Here is a 19,827-nt window from a genome sequence, read left to right on the forward strand (position 1 = left end):
GAGCAGGGGGACCTTGCATGTGCTGCAGGATTTTTATCCATGACGGCGTAGTGTGATACTAATGGTTTTCTTTGAGACTGTGGTCCCAGCTCTCTTCAGGTCATTGACCAGGTCCTGCCGTGTAGTTCTGGGCTGATCCCTCACCTTCCTCATGATCATTGATGCCCCACGAGGTGAGATCTTGCATGGAGCCCCAGACTGAGGGTGATTGACCGTCATCTTGAACTTCTTCCATTTTCTAATAATTGCGCCAACAGTTGTTGCCTTCTCACCAAGCTGCTTGCCTATTGTCCTGTAGCCCATCCCAGCCTTGTGCAGGTCTACAATTTTATCCCTGATGTCCTTATACAGCTCTCTGGTCTTGGCCATTGTGGAGAGGTTGGAGTCTGTTTGATTGAGTGTGTGGACAGGTGTCTTTTATACAGGTAACGAGTTCAAACAGGTGCAGTTAATACAGGTAATGAGTGGAGAACAGGAGGGCTTCTTAAAGAAAAACTAACAGGTCTGTGAGAGCCGGAATTCTTACTGGTTGGTAGGTGATCAAATACTTATGTCATGCAATAAAATGCAAATTAATTACTTAAAAATCATACAATGTGATTTTCTGGATTTTGTTTTAGATTCCGTCTCTCACAGTTGAAGTGTACCTATGATAAAAATTACAGACCTCTACATGCCTTGTAAGTAGGAAAACCTGCAAAATCAGCAGTGTATCAAATACACGTCCTGACCAGTAGAGGGAGTATGTGTTATTGTAGTTTGGTCAGGACGTGGCAGAGGGTATTTGTTTTATGTGGTTCGGGGGGGTTATGTGTATGTAGAGGGGTGTTATATTTATGTGTTCCGGGGTTTTGGTGTATGTTCAGGGTTTTTGTGTTCTAGGTTTCTGGTTTGTACATTTCTTTTTGGTCTGTGTGGCTCTCGATCAGGAACAGCTGTTCATCGTTGTTCCTGATTGGGAGTCATATTTAAAGTGCTTGTTTTCACCTGTTTAGTTGTGGGTAGTTGTATTTTGCACTGCTGCGTATAGCCTGTAAAACTGTCGTTCTTTTTTGTTTTCTTGTTTTTTTCGTGTTCACTAATTAAATAAATATATTGATGAACACGCAATCCGCTGCGCCTTGGTCTCATCACTACGACAGCCGTGACATGTTCTCCCCACTGTATATGTGCTTTCTTGAGCAGGGGGACCTTGCGGGCGCTGCAGGATTTCAGTCCTTCACGGCATAGTATGTTACCTATTGTTTTCTTGGTGACTATGGTCCCAGCTGCCTTGAGATCATTGACAAGATCCTCCCGTGTAGTTCAGGGCTGATTCCTCACCGTTCTCATGATCATTGCAACTCCACGAGGTGAGATCTTGCATGGAGCCCCAGGCCGAGGGAGATTGACAGTTCTTTTGTGTTTCTTCCATTTCTGAAAAGCTGCTTGGCGATGGTCTTGTAGCCCATTCCAGCCTTGTGTAGGTCTACAATCTTGTCCCTGACATCCTTGGAGAGCTCTTTGGTCTTGGCCATGGTGGAGAGTTTGGAATCTGATTGATTGATTGCTTCTGTGGACAGGTGTCTTTTATACAGGTAACAAACTGAGATTAGGAGCACTCCCTTTAAGAGTGTGCTCCTAATCTCAGCTCGTTAACTGTATAAAAGACACCTGGGAGCCAGAACTCTTTCTGATTGAGAGGGGGTCAAATACTTATTTCCCTCATTAAAATGCAAATCAATTTATAACATTTTTGACATGCGTTTTTCTGTATTTTTTTGATCAAATAAACCTACCATTAAAATTATAGACTGATCATTTCTTTGTCAGTGGGCAAACGTACAAAATCAGCAGGGGATCAAATACTTTTTTCCCTCACTGTATGTGTTTCTGCATGAACTTGAAAAACTAAAAACAAGAGTGACAGGAGACTAGATAAATCAGAGTTTGATCTTTCCCTCTCTGTCACGTCCTGACCAGTGAAAGAGGTAATTTGCCATAGTAGAATGGTCAGGGCGTGGCAGGGGGGTTTGTTTTGTATGTATTTGGGGTTTTCTGTTTCTATGTGGGTTTGTTCTAGTTGTCTATTTCTATGTGTTGGTTTTCATGTTTGGTCAGGTATGGTTTCCAATCAGAGGCAGGTGTCTTTCGTTGTCTCTGATTGGAAGCCATACTTAGGCAGCCTGTTTTTTCCTTTGGGGTTGTGGGTAGTTATTTATTGTTTAGTGTATTGCACCTGACGGAACTGTTCTCGGTCGTTTTGTTGGTTTCTGTAAGTGTCTTCATTAAAAGTAATTATGAGCACCATACACGCTGCGCCTTGGTCTCCATTTCACGACCGCTGACACTCTCCTCCAGTGTCTCATTTGAAGAAAACATGACCACAAGCTAGAAAGGAATGTTTTAATGATGAAATGAATGAAGCACATATTTTAATATTAAGAAGTCATCTTAGGCTCTACATTTCTATTATATAAAACACAAAACCCTGCAGAATAGTCTTCCTAAACTTGCAGGCAAAAAAGTAGATATGACAATAATGGAGGTTTCCTCATTCAAATGCATGCAGAAAGTTTGTTACAAATAATACATGAGAGTATGAGGGACAATTGTATCCATCAGACCTGAGTCGTTCATTAAACAATAGTCTTAACTCACTCACTTGTATGGCAATGTATGAGTAGATCATATCAATCCAACAGTCAAAATGCATAGTACTATGAAATGGTAATGAAAATGTAATAAGGAAATGAAACTAAATACATGTGTAAGGTAACTAACTATAAAAAGCATCACGCGAAAGCCATTTGTCACGTCCTGGCCAGTGTGAGGTTGGTTGGTATTGTAGTTTGGTCAGGACGTGGCAGAGGGTATTCGTTTTATGTGGTTCGGGGTGGTGTGTTTGTTGAAGGGGCATTTGATTTAAGTATTCCGGGGTTTTTGGGCACTGTTTGGTTTTCATGTATTCTATGTTTAGTCTAGTGTGTCTGTTTCTATGTTTGGTTAATTGGGGTTGGGACTCTCAGTTGAAGGCAGGTGTTGTCTATCTGCCTTTGATTGAGAGTCCCATATATTAGGGTGTGTTTGTTATTGGTGGGAGATTGTTCCGTGTTTAGTGTGTGTCAACCTTACAGGACTGTCAGTTATCGTTCGTTCTCTTTTGTTATTTTGTGTTCATTTTGGAGGTAATAAATGTTCAAAATGAACAACCGCATGCCTGCTGCGTTTTGGTCTACCTTTTCAGACGACGATTTCGCAATATCGTCAGAAGACGAAGATAAGTGTGACACCATTCATACATGTATGGGACCAACCCACAGACATGACATATCAAATACATTACAAGTAAGTAAACAACCATAATTCAAATGTGAAGAAAATGAACCTTTTCTGACACTAAGGTTATAAGGTCTCAATGTATGTGGATATGTCATTCGCCTAAGTCATTTGACCTGAAAGATACTCTCAATGTGTTAAACGTTCTAATGAAACAGTGAACACAAACGTCATCATAGCTACACAATTACTGTCTAAAGGTGTGGTATTTTTCACAATGTCACTAGTAGGTGGGGATGTGGGGTACAGTTCCTTCCGCAAGACCTGTGGGTAACACTTCCTATGAATACCCTCTTCATAATGTGTTATAAGTGCCTTCAGAACACCTTCTAATCTATGCATTATACATCATATTGTATGACATGTCTATATATTCCTACAGCATTTTAAGCAGGCAGCATAACGCCTTTGATTATGAAGCTAAGTGGTATGACCTACATGAAATGCTCTTTAGGAAATTACGTCAGAGGGCTATACTGTAACGACTTCACGTAGGAGTTCCGCACTCCTGTTAAAGGGATAGTTCCCCCAAATTACAAAATATAATTTGCTTTCTTTAAGCTGTAAGCAGTCTATGGACAAGCTCAGACAGCAATCCATGCTTTGGTTTTGTTTACCTGACCACTGTCTTCAAATGCTAACTTTTTAGATCAAATCCAATGTCAGGTAATGGAAGACAATATCCCCTTTCTTGCATTGTTTTCATGCTTCATGTCCAAATCTCTTAAAATAACTGAGTTGTGGTACACAATCAAATGTTGACACTTTAGGATGATTTGTGAAAAATGCTTTTAACAGGGTTATTGAGTTGGATTTGTGCCACAAATGCTAAAATGCATTTCCCTAACCAAGTACAGTAAACAAAACCAAAGCATGGATTGCTTTCTTATCTTGTCCATAGATTGCTTACAGGGTAACAACAACAACATGTAGTTTTGTAATTTGGGTGAACTATCCCTTTATGCGCGCAAGACAGAGTTACATAGGTGTAAGAGGGTGTGCAGTGAAATTAGAATATGGCCAATTCATGTGCACATAATGTATAATATAACGATCCTAATGTGCTTTTCAAATATGGCATCTGGCATAGTAATACTTTGCTTCATAAGGCATTACACATCCTGGTGATAATGCTTCATGCAGTTATAGACGTTCATGAGCAGTTGTTAGCTATGTTGTGCATCCTGATGCATTATGAATAGAAGGTGTTATTAATGACCAATCATGCTTTCCTATGAAAACGGTGGTTTAAATAAAGTCTGATGTAGTATCTTCTAGAGCAGGGGTACTCAACTCTTACCCTACGAGGTCCGGAACCTGCTGGTTTTCTGTAATACCTGATAATGAATTGCACTAAACTGTGGTCACAGGTCTAAATCAGTCCCTGATTAGAGGGGAAGAATGACAAAATGCAGTGGAACTTGTTTTGACGTCCAAAGTTGAGTTTGAGGGCTCTAGTCTCTAAAGGAAAATGGAACATGAACTTTCTTTGCTGAAAGTAGGATTACAGGTGTGTATTAAATGTCAGTGAAATGTTTTGCTGAAGTTGGGACAAATTATGCAAGTTATTTTAAAACTAACATGCTGTAACTCTCAAATAATGAGTAATTTCTGTAGTAAAATAGAACTTCTTAGACTGGGCCCTGTGAGAATGATGTCTCTACTACACTACATAACCAAAGTATGTGGACACCTGCTCGTCAAACGTCTCATTCCAAAATCATGGGTGTTAATATGGAGTTGGTCCCCCCTTTGCTGCTATAATTGCCTCCACTCTTCTGGGAACGCTTTCCTCTAGATGTTGGAACATTGCTGCGGGGACTTGCTTCCATTCAGACACAAGAGCATTAGTGAGGTCGGGCACTGATGTTGGGCAATTAGGCCTGGCTCGCAGTCGGCGTTCCAATTCATCTCAAAGGTGTTCGATGGGGTTGAGGTCAGGGCTCTGTCCTGGCCAGTCAAGTTCTTCCACACAGATCTCAACAAATAATTTCTGCATGGACCTCGCTTTGTGCATGGGGGCATTGTCATGCTGAAACAGGAAAGGGTCTTCCCCAAACTGTTGCCACATAGTTGGAAGCACAGAATTATCTATAATGTAATTTTATGCTGTAGAGTTAAGATTTCCCTTCACTGGAACTAAGGGGCCTAGCCCGAACCATGAAAAACAGCCCTAGACCATTATTCCTCCTCCACCCAACTTTACAGTTGGCACTATGCATTGGGGCAGGTAGCGTTCTCCTGGCATCCGCCAAACCCAGATTCGTTTGATGGACTAACAGATGGTGAAGCAAGAACGCGTTTCCACTGCTCCAGAGTCCAATGGCGGCAAGCTTTACACCACTCCAGCCGACGCTTGGCATTGCGCATGGTGATCTTAGGCTTGTGTGTGGCTGCTCGGTCATGGAAACCCAATTCATAAAGCTCCTGACAAACAGTTGTGCTGACGATGCTTCCAGAGGCAGTTTGGAACTCTGTAGTGTGTGTTGCAACTGAGGACGGACGATTGCGACTTACACGCTTGACCACACGGCGGTCACGTTCTGTGAGCTTGTGTGGCCTACCACTTCATGGCTGAGCCAAGGATGCGCCACAATAATAGCCCTTACAGGTGGCCAGGGCAGCTCTAGCAGGGCAGAAATTTGATGAACTGACTTGTTGGAAAGGTAGCACATTGAAAGTCACTGAGCTCTTCAGTACGGGCCATTCTACTGCCAATGTTTGTCGATGGAGATTGCATAGCTGTGTGCTCGATTTTTATACACCTGTCAGCAACGGGTGGTGCTGAAATAGACATATCCACTAATTTGAAGGCGTGTCCACATACATTTGAGTATACATACTGTAAATAACGCCCGTTCAATGTTTAGCTATTTGACATGTCCACAAGACATTGAGACCTCATGATCTTGGAAATGTCTATACTAAAGAGGTTTATGTTTTATGCATCTTCTCATGTGTATGTGATTTATATTTGCTTGTATGTATAGTATACAATACCAGCGTAAGTATGATCTTGCCATCCTTTCATATCATTATGTTGTATAGCTAATATGTGACATGCTGTATCATAATTAGTCATAAGTCACACTCATTTTCAGATAACAGTAATTTTAGTTATCTACAAGTAATGTGCTGTTTTGGAATTTCAACTGATTTCACTTAAACACGTTTCCTAACCTATCCAGATTACACCCGTCACATAGAGAATGAACTTAATAAACAGTTGAGCTTTCTGAAAATCATTGTGCAGTAAAACACACTGCTCAAAATGTGTCTTGGGGTTGACATGACGGATTATGATGAAGCTAGTCACATATGTGTATCTTATAATAAGTACTGTATATCATATATTACTGTATTTTATAATAACTTATTAGGTTTTCTTTTGTTATACAAACGTCCACCGCTTGTTACAGTTCTCCTCTTGACTCCATGTCATTAGGTCCTTTGTCCTTGGAAAACACAAGAGTTACTAATATGCTGGAGCTAAAAGTCAACCAGTCCCATCATTTTACATACCAAGCCAAACAGTTCACCAGTTGTCAGAGGACATAAACAGTACTTACTATTAACTCAGGAGGTTTGGTGACTTGGTCCTTGTCCAAGGCCTGTTTGTCCAATAGAGCAGTGGTCTCCTCTGCAGCTCTGTTAGACATGGGAGGTCCTCCATTCATCTGAGGAGGTCCTGGACTCTGTGCACCAGGAGTCACTTCCTTAGTCTCATCGTTAACCCTGTTGGAGTAATAAGACATCAACATTCACAATCCACCATAATAATGTCCCCTATAGAGATAACAGGGTCCCAAACTCGGTCCTGAGGCCCCCCCCTGGGGGTGCACGTTATGGTTTTTGCCCTAGCGCTAAACAGCTGATTCAAATAATCCACTCATAATTAAGCTTTGCTTATTTGAATCAGCTGTGTAGTGCTAGGGCAAAAACCAAAACTTGGGGTCCCCAGGTCAGAGTTTGGGAAACACTGGGCTAACATGAACTGTGGGATAATGGGGTTGGTGAGATGATTATCCAATGTATCAATATGTAGTCAACTTTACCTGACATCATGGTGTCCATTCGCTAGAGGGGGTTCAGCATGTGTCTTCTGACAGGATTCAGGGTCTGTTCCCCCACTGTCTGCTGACTTCCTGCCCTTCTAGCACGCCTTCCTCTCCTGGGCTTGAAGTCTCACCAGCACCCTGACCTGGAGCCCCATCAGTCAGCTGTGATTTCCTGTGGAGTAAGATACAGACTGGATCAGGAAACATGACCTCAACCAGTTATTTAACTTCCTCTACCATCCCATACAACTTTCACACAGATAAATACACATTCTCACCTTCTATATGGCACGCGTCCATTGCTCTGAGGTTGACCCAGAAGCTGTGGGTTATCAGTCTGGCTGTTAACCCTGTGGGAGCAATAACAGGGCTATCATCAGGATTAAAACTCTTGATCCAGCACAAACAACACTGTCCTCCGTAGAGGCAGAGACTAACATGATCCATGGGATCAATTCTGAAGGGAGAAATGAGATTTCATTCAACAGATAATGAAGATTTACCAAAGGAGGCCTCGTGGAGAATTTACCTGACAACCTTGGGTACATTCAGTGGAGAGGAACCAGCATGTGTCTTCTGACAGGTTTCAGTGTCTGCTCTGTCATTGTCTGACGGTTTTCCATCCTCCATTCCTAGAACGCCTTCCTCTCCTTGGTCGCTAAAGGGGAGATTATTACATTGATAAGGATTTAAGGATCTCGATTGGGAAGGATACAAATGTTCTCCATAGCCTACATTACAGAGGACTGACAGGTGATTAGTCATGTGGTACAGTTTACCTGGCATCTCCGTTCTGCAGAGGGCTGTCAGTGCCTGTCTCTTCATTGTCCATGGGCTGCCTGTTCTCCTCTCCTGGCTCACCTCCTTGGTCACTAAAAGTGAGATCATGATGACCATGACTGAAAGGATAAGCAAGGCAAACTGATCCAGGACAGAGTAGAGTATAAAGATGTAATAGAGGTATTTTAACTAACCTGGGAACAACCACAGCCTCAACAGTCTCACCGTCATCAGGCTTTCTGATGTCTCTGTGATAAAACATGTACCAAAGGTTCAGTCAGATACATTCCAGGTGTACCTGTGGGTATTTTTTATTTATTTTTATTTCACCTTTATTTCACCAGGTAGGCTAGTTGAGATCAAGTTCTCATTTGCAACTGCGACCTGGCCAAGATAAAGCATAGCAATTCGGCACATACAACAACATAGAGTTACACATGGAATAAACAAAACATAGTCAATAATACTGTAGAACAAAAGAAAACAAAAAGTCTATATACAGTGAGCGCAAATGAGGTAGGATACGGGAGTTAAGGCAATAAATAGGCCATGGTGGCAAAGTAATTACAATATAGCAATTAAACACTGGAATGGTAGATGTGCAGAAGATGAATGTGCAAGTAGAGATACTGGGGTGCAAAGGAGCAAGATGAAGAAATGAATACAGTATGGGGATGAGGTAGGTAGATAGATGGGCTGTTTACAAATGGGCTATGTACAGGTGCAGTGATCTGTGAGCTGCTCTGACAGCTGGTGCTTAAAGCTAGTGAGGGAGATATGAGTCTCCAGCTTCAGAGATTTTTGCAGTTCGTTCCAGTCATTGGCAGCAGAGACCTGGAAGGAAAGACTACCAAAGGAGGAATTGGCTTTGGGAGTGACCAGTGAGATATACCTTCTGGATCGCGTGCTATGAGTGGGTGCTGCTATGGTGACCAGTGAGCTGAGATAAGGCGGGGCTTTAGCAGAGACTTGTAGATAACCTGTAGCCAGTGGATTTGGCGACGAGTATGAAGCGAGGGCAAATGAACGAGATCTACAGGTCGCAATGGTGGGTAGTGTATGGGGCTTTGGTGACAAAATGGTTGGCACTGTGATAGACTGCATCCAATTTGTTGAGTAGAGTGTTTGAGGCTATTTTATAGATGACATCACTGAAGTTGAGAATCGGTAGGATGGTCAGTTTTACGAGGGAATGTTTGGCAGCATGAGTGAAGGATGCTTTGTTGCGATATAGGAAGCCAATTCTAGATTTAATTTTGGATTGGAGATGCTTAATGTGAGTCTGGAAGGAAAGTTTACAGTCTACCCAGACACCTAGGTATTTGTAGTTGTCCACGTATTCTAAGTCAGAGCCGTTCAGAGTAGTGATGCTGGACGGGCGAGCAGGTGCGGGCAGTGATCGATTGAATAGCATGCATTTAGTTTTACTTGCATTTAAGAGCAGTTGGAGGCCACGGAAGGAGAGTTGTATGGCATTGAAGCTCGTCTGGAGGTTAGTTAACACAGTGTCCAAAAGAGGAGCCAGAAGTATACAGAATGGTGTCGTCTGTGTAGCGGTGGATCAGAGAATCACCAGCAGCAAGAGCAACATCATTGATGTATACAGAGAAGAGAGTCGGCCCGAGAATTGAACCCTGTGGCACCCCCATAGAGACTGCCAGAGGTCCAGACAACAGGCCCTCTGATTTGACACACTGAACTCTATCAGAGAAGTAGTTAGTAAACCAGGCGAGGCAATCATTTGAGAAACCAAGGCTTTCGAGTCTGCCAATAAGAATGTGGTGATTGACAGAGTCGAAAGCCTTGGCCAGGTCGCTGAATACGGCTGCACAGTAATGTCTCTTATCGATGGCGGTTATGATGTCGTTTAGGACCTTGAGCGTGGCTGAGGTGCACCCATGACCAGCTCTGAAACCAGATTGCATAGCAGAGAAGGTACGGTGGGATTCGAAATGGTCGGTAATCTGTTTGTTAACTTGGCTTTCGAAGACCTTAGAAAGACAGGGTAGGATAGATATAGGTATGTAGCAGTTTGGGTCTACAGTGTCACAACCTTTGAAGATGGGGATGACCGCGGCAGCTTTCCAATCTTTGGGAATCTCAGACGATACGAAAGAGAGGTTGAAGAGGCTAGTAATAGGGGTTGCAACAATTTTGGCAGATCATTTTAGAAAGAGAGGGTCCAGATTGTCTTGCCCGGCTGATTTGTAGGGTTCCAGATTTTGCAGCTCTTTCAGAACATCAGCTATCTGGATTTGGGTGAAGGAGAAATGGAGGGAGCTTTTTCGGGTTGCTGTGGAGGGTGCCGGGCAGTTGACCGGGGTAGAGGTAGCCAGGTGGAAAGCATGGCCAGTCATAGAGAAATGCTTATTGAAATCCTCAATTATAGTGGTTTTGGGAGGAGGTGCTCTTATTCTCCATGGACTTTACAGTGTACCAGAACCTTTTTGAGTTAGTACTACAGGATGCAAATTTCTGTTTGAAAAAGCTAGCCTTAGCTTTCCTAACTGCCTGTGTATATTTGTTCCTAACTTGCCTTGAAGTTGCATATCACGGGGGCTATTCGATGCTAATGCAGAACGCCACAGGATGTTTTTGTGCTGGTCAAGGGCAGATAAGTCTGGTGTGAACCAAGGACTATATCTATTCCTAGTTCAACATTTTTTGAATGGGGCATGCTTATTTAAGATGGTGAGGAAGGCACTTTTAAAGAATAGCCAGGCATCATCTACTGACGGGATGAGGTCAATGTCATTCCAGGATACCCCGGCCAGGTCGATTAGAAAGGCCTGCTCACAGAAGTGTTTTAGGGAGCGTTTGACAGTGATGAGGGGTGGTCGTTTGGTCGCAGACCCATTATGGATGCAGGCAATGAGGCAGTGATCGCTATGATCTTGATTGAAAACAGCAGAGGTTTATTTGGAGGGCGAGGTAGTTAGGATGACATCTATGAGGGTGCCCGTGTTTACGGCATTGGGGTTGTATCTGGTAGGTTCATTGATAATTTGTGTGAGATTGAGGGCATCAAGTTTAGATTGTAGGATGGCCAGGCTGTTAAGCATGTCCCAGTTTAGGTCACCTAGTAGCACGAGCTCAGAAGATAGATGGGGGGGGCAATCAATTCACATATGGTATCGAGGGCACAGCTGGGGGCAGAGGGAGGTCTATAGCAAGATGCAACAGTGAGAGACTTGTTTCTGGAAAGGTGCATTTTTAGAAGTAGGAGCTCGAATTGTTTGGGTACAGACTTGGATAGTAATACAGAACTCTGCAGGCTATCTATGCAGTAGATTGCAACACCGCCCCCTTTGGCAGTTCTATCTTGGTGGAACAAGCTCCCTGACAATGCCAGGACAGCGGAGTCAATCACCATCTTCCGGAGACACCTGAAACCCCACCTCTTTGAATACCTGGGATAGGATAAAGTAATCCTTCTAACCCTCCCCCCCACCCTCCCCCCCAAAAAGATATAGATGTACTATTGTAAAGTGGTTGTTCCACTGGATATCATAAGGTGAATGCACCAATTTGTAAGTCGCTCTGGATAAGGGCGTCTGCTAAATGACGTAAATGTAATGTAAAATGTTATAGTTAGCGATGGAGATTTCAGGGTTTTTGGTGGTTTTCCTAAGCCAGGATTCAGACACGGCTAAGACATCCGGGTTGGCAGAGTGTGCTAAAGCTGTGAGTAAAAAACTTAGGGAGTAGGCTTCTAATATTAACATGCATGAAACCAAGGCTTTTATGGTTACAGAAGTCAACAAATGAGAGCACCTGGGGAGTGGGAGTGGAGCTAGGAACTGCAGGACCTGGATTAACCTCTACATCGCCAGAGGAACAGAGGAGAAGTAGGATAAGGGTACGGCTAAAGGCTATATGAACTGGCCGTCTAGCACGTTCGGAACAGAGAGTAAAAGGAGCAGGTTTCTGGGCACGATAGCATCGATTCAAGGCATAGTGTACAAACAAAGGTAAGGTAGGATGTGAGTACATTGGAGGTAAACCTAGGCATTGAGTAATGATGAGAGAGATGTAGTATCTAGAAACGTTTAAACCAGGTGATGTCATCGCATATGTAGGAGGTGGAACAACATGGTTGGTTAAGGCATATTGAGCAGGGCTAGAGGCTCTTCAGTGAAATAAGACATTAATCACTAACCAGGACAGTAATGGACGAGGCATATTGATATTAGAGAGTGAAGTGGACATATTGGTCCAGTGAGTGGTTAGGCTGACTGGGGACACGGCGATTCAGACAGTTAGCAGGCCGATGCTAACAAGCTAACAGTTAGTAGGCCGGGGCTAAACAAGCTAGCAATTAGCGACTGGGGCTGGCAAGCTAGCAGTTAGCAGACCGGGTTAGCAAGCAAGCAGTTAGCAGACCGGGGCTAGCATTTAGCAGACCGGGGCAGGCAAGCTGGCAGTTAGCAGACCGGGGCAGGCGAGCTAGCAGTTAGCAGACCGGGGCTAGCAAGTTAGCCTTTGGGGAACGTTGCGATGGGGGTAAGTCTGTTTTTGCCTCTTCGTGCAGGGACATCGATAGACCAGTTGTGGAATTAGTAGGGTTCCAAGTAGCTCTAGGTAGCTAGCAGGCCGCAGTTACCAGAATGGGCCTTCAGCGGACGTCGCACCTGAGGGGCCTGTTGGAATCCTCGGTTAGATTATGTCGGTATTCCAGTCGTAGAGGATCGGCGGGGTTCCGTGCCCCGTACCGGCAGTAGAAGGGGTCCGGATATTGTAGCCCGGGAGTGGGCTTCGGTGGTAGCACAGGAGCCCGGGCCGGGCTAGCTTCAAGCTAATTGGTGCTTGCTCCGGTATGGAAACGCTAGCCAGGAGTAGTCACCCGGGATTGCGGTTAGCTAATTGCGAAGATGAAAATGTTCAGAGTTCGTGGTAGGGGGGATATGGAAGAAAAAAAAAGTGTGTGTGTATATGTATGTATATGTATATATATATATATGTGTATGTATATGTATATGTATGTATATGTATATGTGTGTATGTCCGTTATGCTCTGGTTTGAGTCACGTTGTTTGAACTGGCGAGAGCTTTCCGAGCTAAAGGTTAGCTGATGACCGCTAGCAATGGTTTGCTGGTAGGTAGTTAGCTGGCTAGCTTCAGTTGAGGGATTCCAGATCCGAAGTAAATAGAAATACTTTAGAAAAAAAACAGATCCACGCCACGTTGGGTGAGGCGGGTTGCAGGAGAGTATTTGGAAGTTTACGTTTTGGAAAATATTTTTAAAAGATATTTGAAGAAAAAGATGTAAAAAGATATATACAAGGGACACAACAGGACAAAGATGTCTGACTGCTACGCCATCTTAGATCATCGATACATTACACCACAGTCAAAAATACACCAGTTGCCCTACTGGCTTGAATATGTTATGTCTTGCCTGGGCAGGGCTCAAAAGGCAGGGTCTTTGCTGAAAGTTGTTGCTTGCCAATAGACATTACTGGTATTAAGAAATGCCATGCGGATCTATTGAGTAATTCTTCCTTTGCCTTCTATAGCAGGGCTTTCCAACCCTGTTCCTGGAGAGCTACCCTCCTGTAGGTTCTGTCTCCAACCCTGTTCCTGGAGAGCTACCCTCCTGTAGGTTCTGTCTCCAACCCTGTTCCTGGAGACCTACCCTCCTGTAGGTTCTGTCTCCAACCCTGTTCCTGGAGAGCTACCCTCCTGTAGATTCTGTTTCCAACCCCAGTTGTAACTAACCTGATGCAGCTTATTAACCAGCTTTCAGGGATGGGCAACTTTGATGGTGGCCACAAAAATCTGAATTCATTATGAGGGACCACAGTGACTCGTGGGTCTGCGTACCCACATTTACACTCACACATGCAGTCAGAGCCGGCCCTAAGCAACATTTTGCAATGGGGATTAGAGAACATTTTGCAGATTTAAAGAAAGTTTGCTGCAATTCTACTAATTTTACCATAGGGTGGAGAGAAATGTATGCATGTCAATATGATATCTAAGTGACAGTGACTTACAAAATCAATGCCCACCCCCCCCCGTCAGCAATTTGACGATGTTTAGGTTTAGGTAGCTGGTCAGATTCATTTACCAATCTAAAAAATGGAGTGATTGAGTGATTTTCAATGACTGACATGACAAGAGGAAAACTGCTGAACAACAGTACAACGGGGTCTGCAGGCTGCCAGTTTCCCATCCCTGAGCTAATTATTAGAATCAGGTGTGCTAGATTAGGTTTGGACTGAAAACCTACAGGACAGTAGTTCTCCAGGAACAGGGTTGGAGAGCTACTGTTATATAGAGACAGAAACTAATATGACCCATAGCAACAGCTGAAGACAAGAGAGACTATCATTCTGTGGTTGATTAAAAACAGAATGTAGTCATCAGATGATGACATATTCACACAAAAGAAAAGGTTTTAAAATAACCTTCTAACAGTAGTTGATCTTGGTAGCACCATTTTGAGGTCAGATTTACTTGTTATTTTCTCATACAGAGGAAGCTGTGGTGATAGATTTGCGTAAACACTCACCAATGATTTTCCAGTTCAAATCAGTGTCACCACGGTTTGAATCAGGATTGTCTCCATCTATAATGGATAGATAGAATAAAGTTATTTCCATGACATAATCAATCAAAATGCTGAACAACACAGAAAAATGTGTTATATAGTCCCCTAATTTAATTGCTAGGCAGGCACCTAGAATATAAAAACATAAAAAAAACAAATTATCAAGAGATTGACATTGGTCACTACTGAGCAGTGTAAAGCACTTAAGTAAAAATACATTCATTTACTTCTTAAGTCGTTTTTTTTTATATATATATATATATATATATATATATATATATAATAATTGTGCCATTTGATTTGCTTAAGCACTCCACCAATCAGGCATTTATGGTACAGTGGCCAGACGGAAGCCACTCCTCAGTAAAAGGAACATGACAGTGTCACGACTTCTACTGAAGTTGATGCCCCTCCTTGTTCGGGTTGTGTTCGGCGGTCGACGTCACCAGCCTTGTAGCCACCATTGATCAGTTTTTCATTTTCCATTGGTTTTGTCTGGTCTCTTTACACACCTGTTTCATATCCCAGTAATTATATGTTGTGTATTTAACCCTCTGATTCCCCTCATTTCTCTGTCGGTGATTGTTTGTTTGTTATGTACGTGTTGTTGCTATATCGGTGTGCGACGGGTTATTGTTTTACCCGGATTCTTTTCTACGTTGGTTTTCGAAAAAAATATTCCATTTTTAAACCACTCTGTTTTCTCCTGCGCCTGACTTCCTTGCCACCTACATACACGGACTATGACAGACAGCCCGCTTGGAGTTTGCCAAAAGGCACCTAAAGGACTCAGACCATGAGAAACAAGATTCAGGGTCTGATAAAACCAAGATTGAACTCTTTGGCCTGAATGCCAAGCGTCATGTCTGGAGGAAAAGTGGCACAATCCCTACGGTGAAGCATGGTGATGGCAGCATCATGCTGTGGGGATGTTTTTCAGAGGCAGGGACTGGGAGACTCGTATGGATCGAGGGAAAGATGAACGGAGCAAAGTACAGCCAGATCCTTGATGTAAACCTGCTCCAGAGCGCTCAGGACCTCAGACATGGGCGAAGGTTCACCTTCCAACAGGATAACGATCCTAAGCACACAGCCAAGACAACGCAGGAGTGGATTTGGGACAAGTTTCTGAATGTCCTTGAGTTGCCCAGCCAGAGCCTGGACTTGAACTCGATCGAACATTCCTAGAGAGACCTGAAAATAGCTGTGTAGCGATACTCCCCATCCAACCTGACAGAGCTTGAAAGGATGGGAGAAACCCCCCAAATACAGGTGTGTAGGGTCATACACAAGAAGACTCGTGACTGTAATCGCTACCAAAGGTGCTTCAACAAAGTACTGAGTAAAGGGTCTGAATACTTATGTAAATGTGATATTTCCATTTTTTATTTCAAAAAAACGTTTTTTTGCTTTGTCACTATGGGGTATTGTGTGTAGATTGATGAGGTGTAAAAAAACTATTCAATTAATTTTAGAATGAGGCTGTAACGTATCAAAATGTGGAAATAGTCAAGGGGTCTGAATACTTTCCGAATGCACTGTATGTAGTGGTATTATTTTAATTCAAGTAATTCTGTGTGGATTGCATCCATTGCTCTCCTGCAGTTGTTTCTTCCTGTGTAGCTTAACTAAAACACAGATTTTAACTTACCCCATTCATGATGAACACTGCAATGTCAAATACCCCTGGAATGTATGGATACACGTATCTACCATTCCTGCTCTTCAATTGTCCACAGGACATTTTCACCAAAGTACATGCTAAGGATGTCAAGAAAGTTTTATGTGGGACAATGTTATGTGCATTTTTAAGAAAACCCCTTACAAATTCCTTTAGACAGAAACAAAATAAAATACACTGTCTTGAGAGGTTTGAGTTCTAGAAACATTGAACAATAACAATAGATAAAGATTGTGTAAGAGGACTAGCACTCATATAGGACCAGTGGTGTAAAGTACTTAAGTAAAAATATTTGAAAGTACTACTTAAGTAGTTTTTTTGGGTATCTGTAATTTACATTACTTTTACTTCACTACATTCCTAAAGAAAATGATGTACAGTCGTGACACAAATATTGATTTTCACAAAGTTTGCTGCTTCAGTGTCTAGATATTTTTGTCAGATGTTACTATGGAATACTGAAGTATAATTACAAGCATTTCATAAGTGTCAAAGGCTTTTATTGACAATTACATGAAGTTGATGCAAAGAGTCAATATTTGCAGTGTTGACCCTTCTTTTTCAAGACCTCTCCAATCCGCCCTAGCATGCTGTCAATTAACTTCTGGGCCACATCCTGACTGATGGCAGCCCATTCTTGCATAATCAATGCTTGGAGTTCGTCAGAATTTGTGGGTTTTTGTTTGTCCACCCACCTCTTGAGGATTGACCACAAGTTCTCAATGGGATTAAGGTCTGGGGAGTTTCCTGGCCATGGACCCAAACTATCGATGTTTTGTTCCCCGAGTCACTTAGTTATCACTTTTGCCTTATGGCAAGGTGCTCCATCATGCTGGAAAAGGCATTGTTCATCACCAAACTGTTCCTGGATGGTTGGGAGAAGTTGCTCTCGGAGGATGTGTTGGTAACATTCTTTATTCGTGGCTGTGTTCTTAGGCAAAATTGTGAGTGAGCCCACTCCCTTGGCTGAGAAGCAACATGAATGGTCTCAGGATGCTTTACTGTTGCCATGACACAGGACTGATGGTAGCGCTCACCTTGTCTTCTCCTGACAAGCTTTTTCCAGATGCCCCAAACAATCGGAAAGGGGATATATAAGAGAAAATGACTTTACCCCAGTCCTCAGCAGTCCAATCCCTGTACCTTTTGCAGAATATCAGTCTGTCCCTGATGTTTTTCCTGGAGAGAAGTGGCTTCTTTGCTGCCCTTCTTGACACCAGGCCATCCTCCAAAAGTCTTCGCCTCACTGTGCGTGCAGATGCACTCACACCTGCCTGCTGCCATTACTGAGCAAGCTCTGTACTGGTGGTGCCCCGATCCTGCAGCTGAATCAACTTTAGGAGACGGTCCTGGCGCTTGCTGGACTTTCTTGGGTGCCCTGAAGCCTTCTTCACAGCAATTGAAACGCTCTCCTTGAAGTTCTTGATGATCCGATAAATGGTTGATTTAGGTGCAATCTTACTGGCAGCAATATCCTTGCCTGTGAAGCCCTTTTTGTGCAAAGCAATGATGACGGCACGTGTTTCCTTGCAGGTAACCATGATTGACAGAGGAAGAACAATGATTCCAAGCACCATCCTCCTTTTTGAAGCTTCCAGTCTGTTATTCGAACTCAGTCAGCATGACAGAGTGATCTCCAGCCTTGTCCTCGACAACAATCACACCTGCGTTAATGAGAGAATCACTGACATGATATCAGCTGGTCCTTTTTTGGCAGGGCTGAAATGCAGTGGAAATATTTTTGGGGGATTCAGTTCATTTGCATGGCAAAGAGGGACTTGGCAATTAATTGCAATTCATCTGATCACTTTTCATAACATTCTGGAGTATATGCAAATTGCCATCATACAAACTGAGGCAGCAGACTTTGTGAAAATTAATATTTGTGTCATTCTGAAAACCTTTGGCCACGACTGTACGTTTTACAGGTTCCTGCACCAAAGCTGGCTCTTCTGTCTCAGCAGAAGCGACCGGCCCGCTCCTGGTCCTCGGGACCATCCCTCTGGTTGGTGTCGTCCGGCGGCTGGAGCCGCACGTTAGGGAAGGGGTACTGTCACGTTTACTCCCGCTCCCCCTCCCCGGCGCTCGACGTCACCAGTTGTCTCATCAATACGCACACCTGCCACCATCGTTACACGTACCTGCGCTACAAGAAACTCACCTAGAGGCAATCACCTTCCTGATTACCTCCCCAATATCTGTCACTCCCCTTGGTTCTTTCCTTGACTCGTGTTCTGTTTCATGTCAGTACACTTTTCGTGTTTGTTGTTTTGTACTGTGTTCTATTGATTTGCTGTCCCTGTACTTGCTTCCCGAATCTAAGCGTACACGTTACAACTGACTTTCTGTAGGCTTGGAACGATGGGTCCCAGAGCACTTTAACCTGATTGTATTCCCCAGAGAGTTGCACTGCCTTTGGGGACCCTTATCCTGTTTTTATTTGGTTCCGATTGTCACTCGGCTTAATAGCCACTTTCCTAGCTTCATTTTTAGCATTTTTCCTATTCTTCTTTTTCTTAGATTGAGAGGTCATTGTTGTAGATTCTGGCTCACCAGGTAACAACTCCAATGGTTCATTCACACCCCTTTGTCCTTTGGAGCTGAGGAATTATCCTGTTCAACCTCACACTCACGTTCTGTCATTTCAGCTGAGCTATGTGGTACGTCTGCCTTCTCATGGGGACAAGATGGAGCTGCTCTTCCTCCCGGGGAAGGACTGCCCGTTCCATGATCTCGCCATCACGGTTGACAACTCCCTTGTGTCCTCCTCCCAGAGTGCTAAGAACCTTGGCGTGATCCTGGACAACACCCTGTCGTTCTCCACTAACATCAAGGCGGTGACCCGATCCTGTAGGTTCATGCTCTACAACATTCGCAGAGTACGACCCTGCCTCACACAGGAAGCGGCGCAGGTCCTAATCCAGGCACTTGTCATCTCCCGTCTGGATTACTGCAACTCGCTGTTGGCTGGGCTCCCTGCCTGTGCCATTAAACCCCTACAACTCATCCAGAACGCCGCAGCCCGTCTGGTGTTCAACCTTCCCAAGTTCTCTCACGTCACCCCGCTCCTCCGCTCTCTCCACTGGCTTCCAGTTGAAGCTCGCATCCGCTACAAGACCATGGTGATTGCCTACGGAGCTGTGAAGGGAACGGCACCTCCATACCTTCAGGCTCTGATCAGGCCCTACACCCAAACAAGGGCACTGCATTCATCCACCTCTGGCCTGCTGGCCCCCCTACCTCTGAGGAAGCACAGTTCCCGCTCAGCCCAGTCAAAACTGTTCGCTTCTCTGACACCCCAGTGGTGGAACAAGCTCCCTCACGACGCCAGGACAGCGGAGTCAATCACCACCTTCCGGAGACACCTGAAACCCCACCTCTTTAAGGAATACCTAGGATAGGATAAAGTAATCCTTCTAACCTCCCCCCCCCGCCCC

The 19,827-nt window shown here is 43.8% G+C and overlaps 1 protein-coding gene across 1 annotated transcript; it reads right to left on the bottom strand.

The window, feature by feature from the left end:
- Nucleotides 1-2,371: 2,371 nt before the first annotated feature.
- LOC145879818 (uncharacterized) lies at nucleotides 2,372-19,812 on the bottom strand. Its single transcript, XM_082976431.1, has 9 exons — nucleotides 14,671-19,812; nucleotides 8,487-8,540; nucleotides 8,351-8,404; nucleotides 8,156-8,248; nucleotides 7,906-8,034; nucleotides 7,655-7,726; nucleotides 7,374-7,548; nucleotides 6,888-7,053; nucleotides 2,372-6,773 (listed from the first exon to the last, which is right to left on the bottom strand). The coding sequence occupies exons 4-7, from the start codon at nucleotides 8,206-8,208 to the stop codon at nucleotides 7,431-7,433; spliced, it is 372 nt and encodes a 123-aa protein (XP_082832557.1). The 5' UTR covers nucleotides 8,209-8,248; nucleotides 8,351-8,404; nucleotides 8,487-8,540; nucleotides 14,671-19,812; the 3' UTR covers nucleotides 2,372-6,773; nucleotides 6,888-7,053; nucleotides 7,374-7,430.
- Nucleotides 19,813-19,827: the final 15 nt, after the last annotated feature.

This window comes from Salmo salar, chromosome 06 (genome assembly GCF_965601325.2).
Source record: "Salmo salar chromosome 06, fSalSal1, whole genome shotgun sequence".
Taxonomy (NCBI): domain Eukaryota; kingdom Metazoa; phylum Chordata; class Actinopteri; order Salmoniformes; family Salmonidae; genus Salmo; species Salmo salar.

Excerpts from the sequence above, each read along its gene's own strand:
- LOC145879818 (XM_082976431.1), bottom strand. The coding sequence starts at position 8,208 with ATGGACAATGAAGAGACAGGCACTGACAGCCCTCTGCAGAACGGAGAT. Across the intron at positions 7,727-7,905 it reads AATGTACCCAAGGTTGTCAG|GGTTAACAGCCAGACTGATA; the intron begins GTAAATTCTCCA and ends TTGCTCCCACAG. Across the intron at positions 7,549-7,654 it reads GGACGCGTGCCATATAGAAG|GAAATCACAGCTGACTGATG; the intron begins GTGAGAATGTGT and ends CTTACTCCACAG.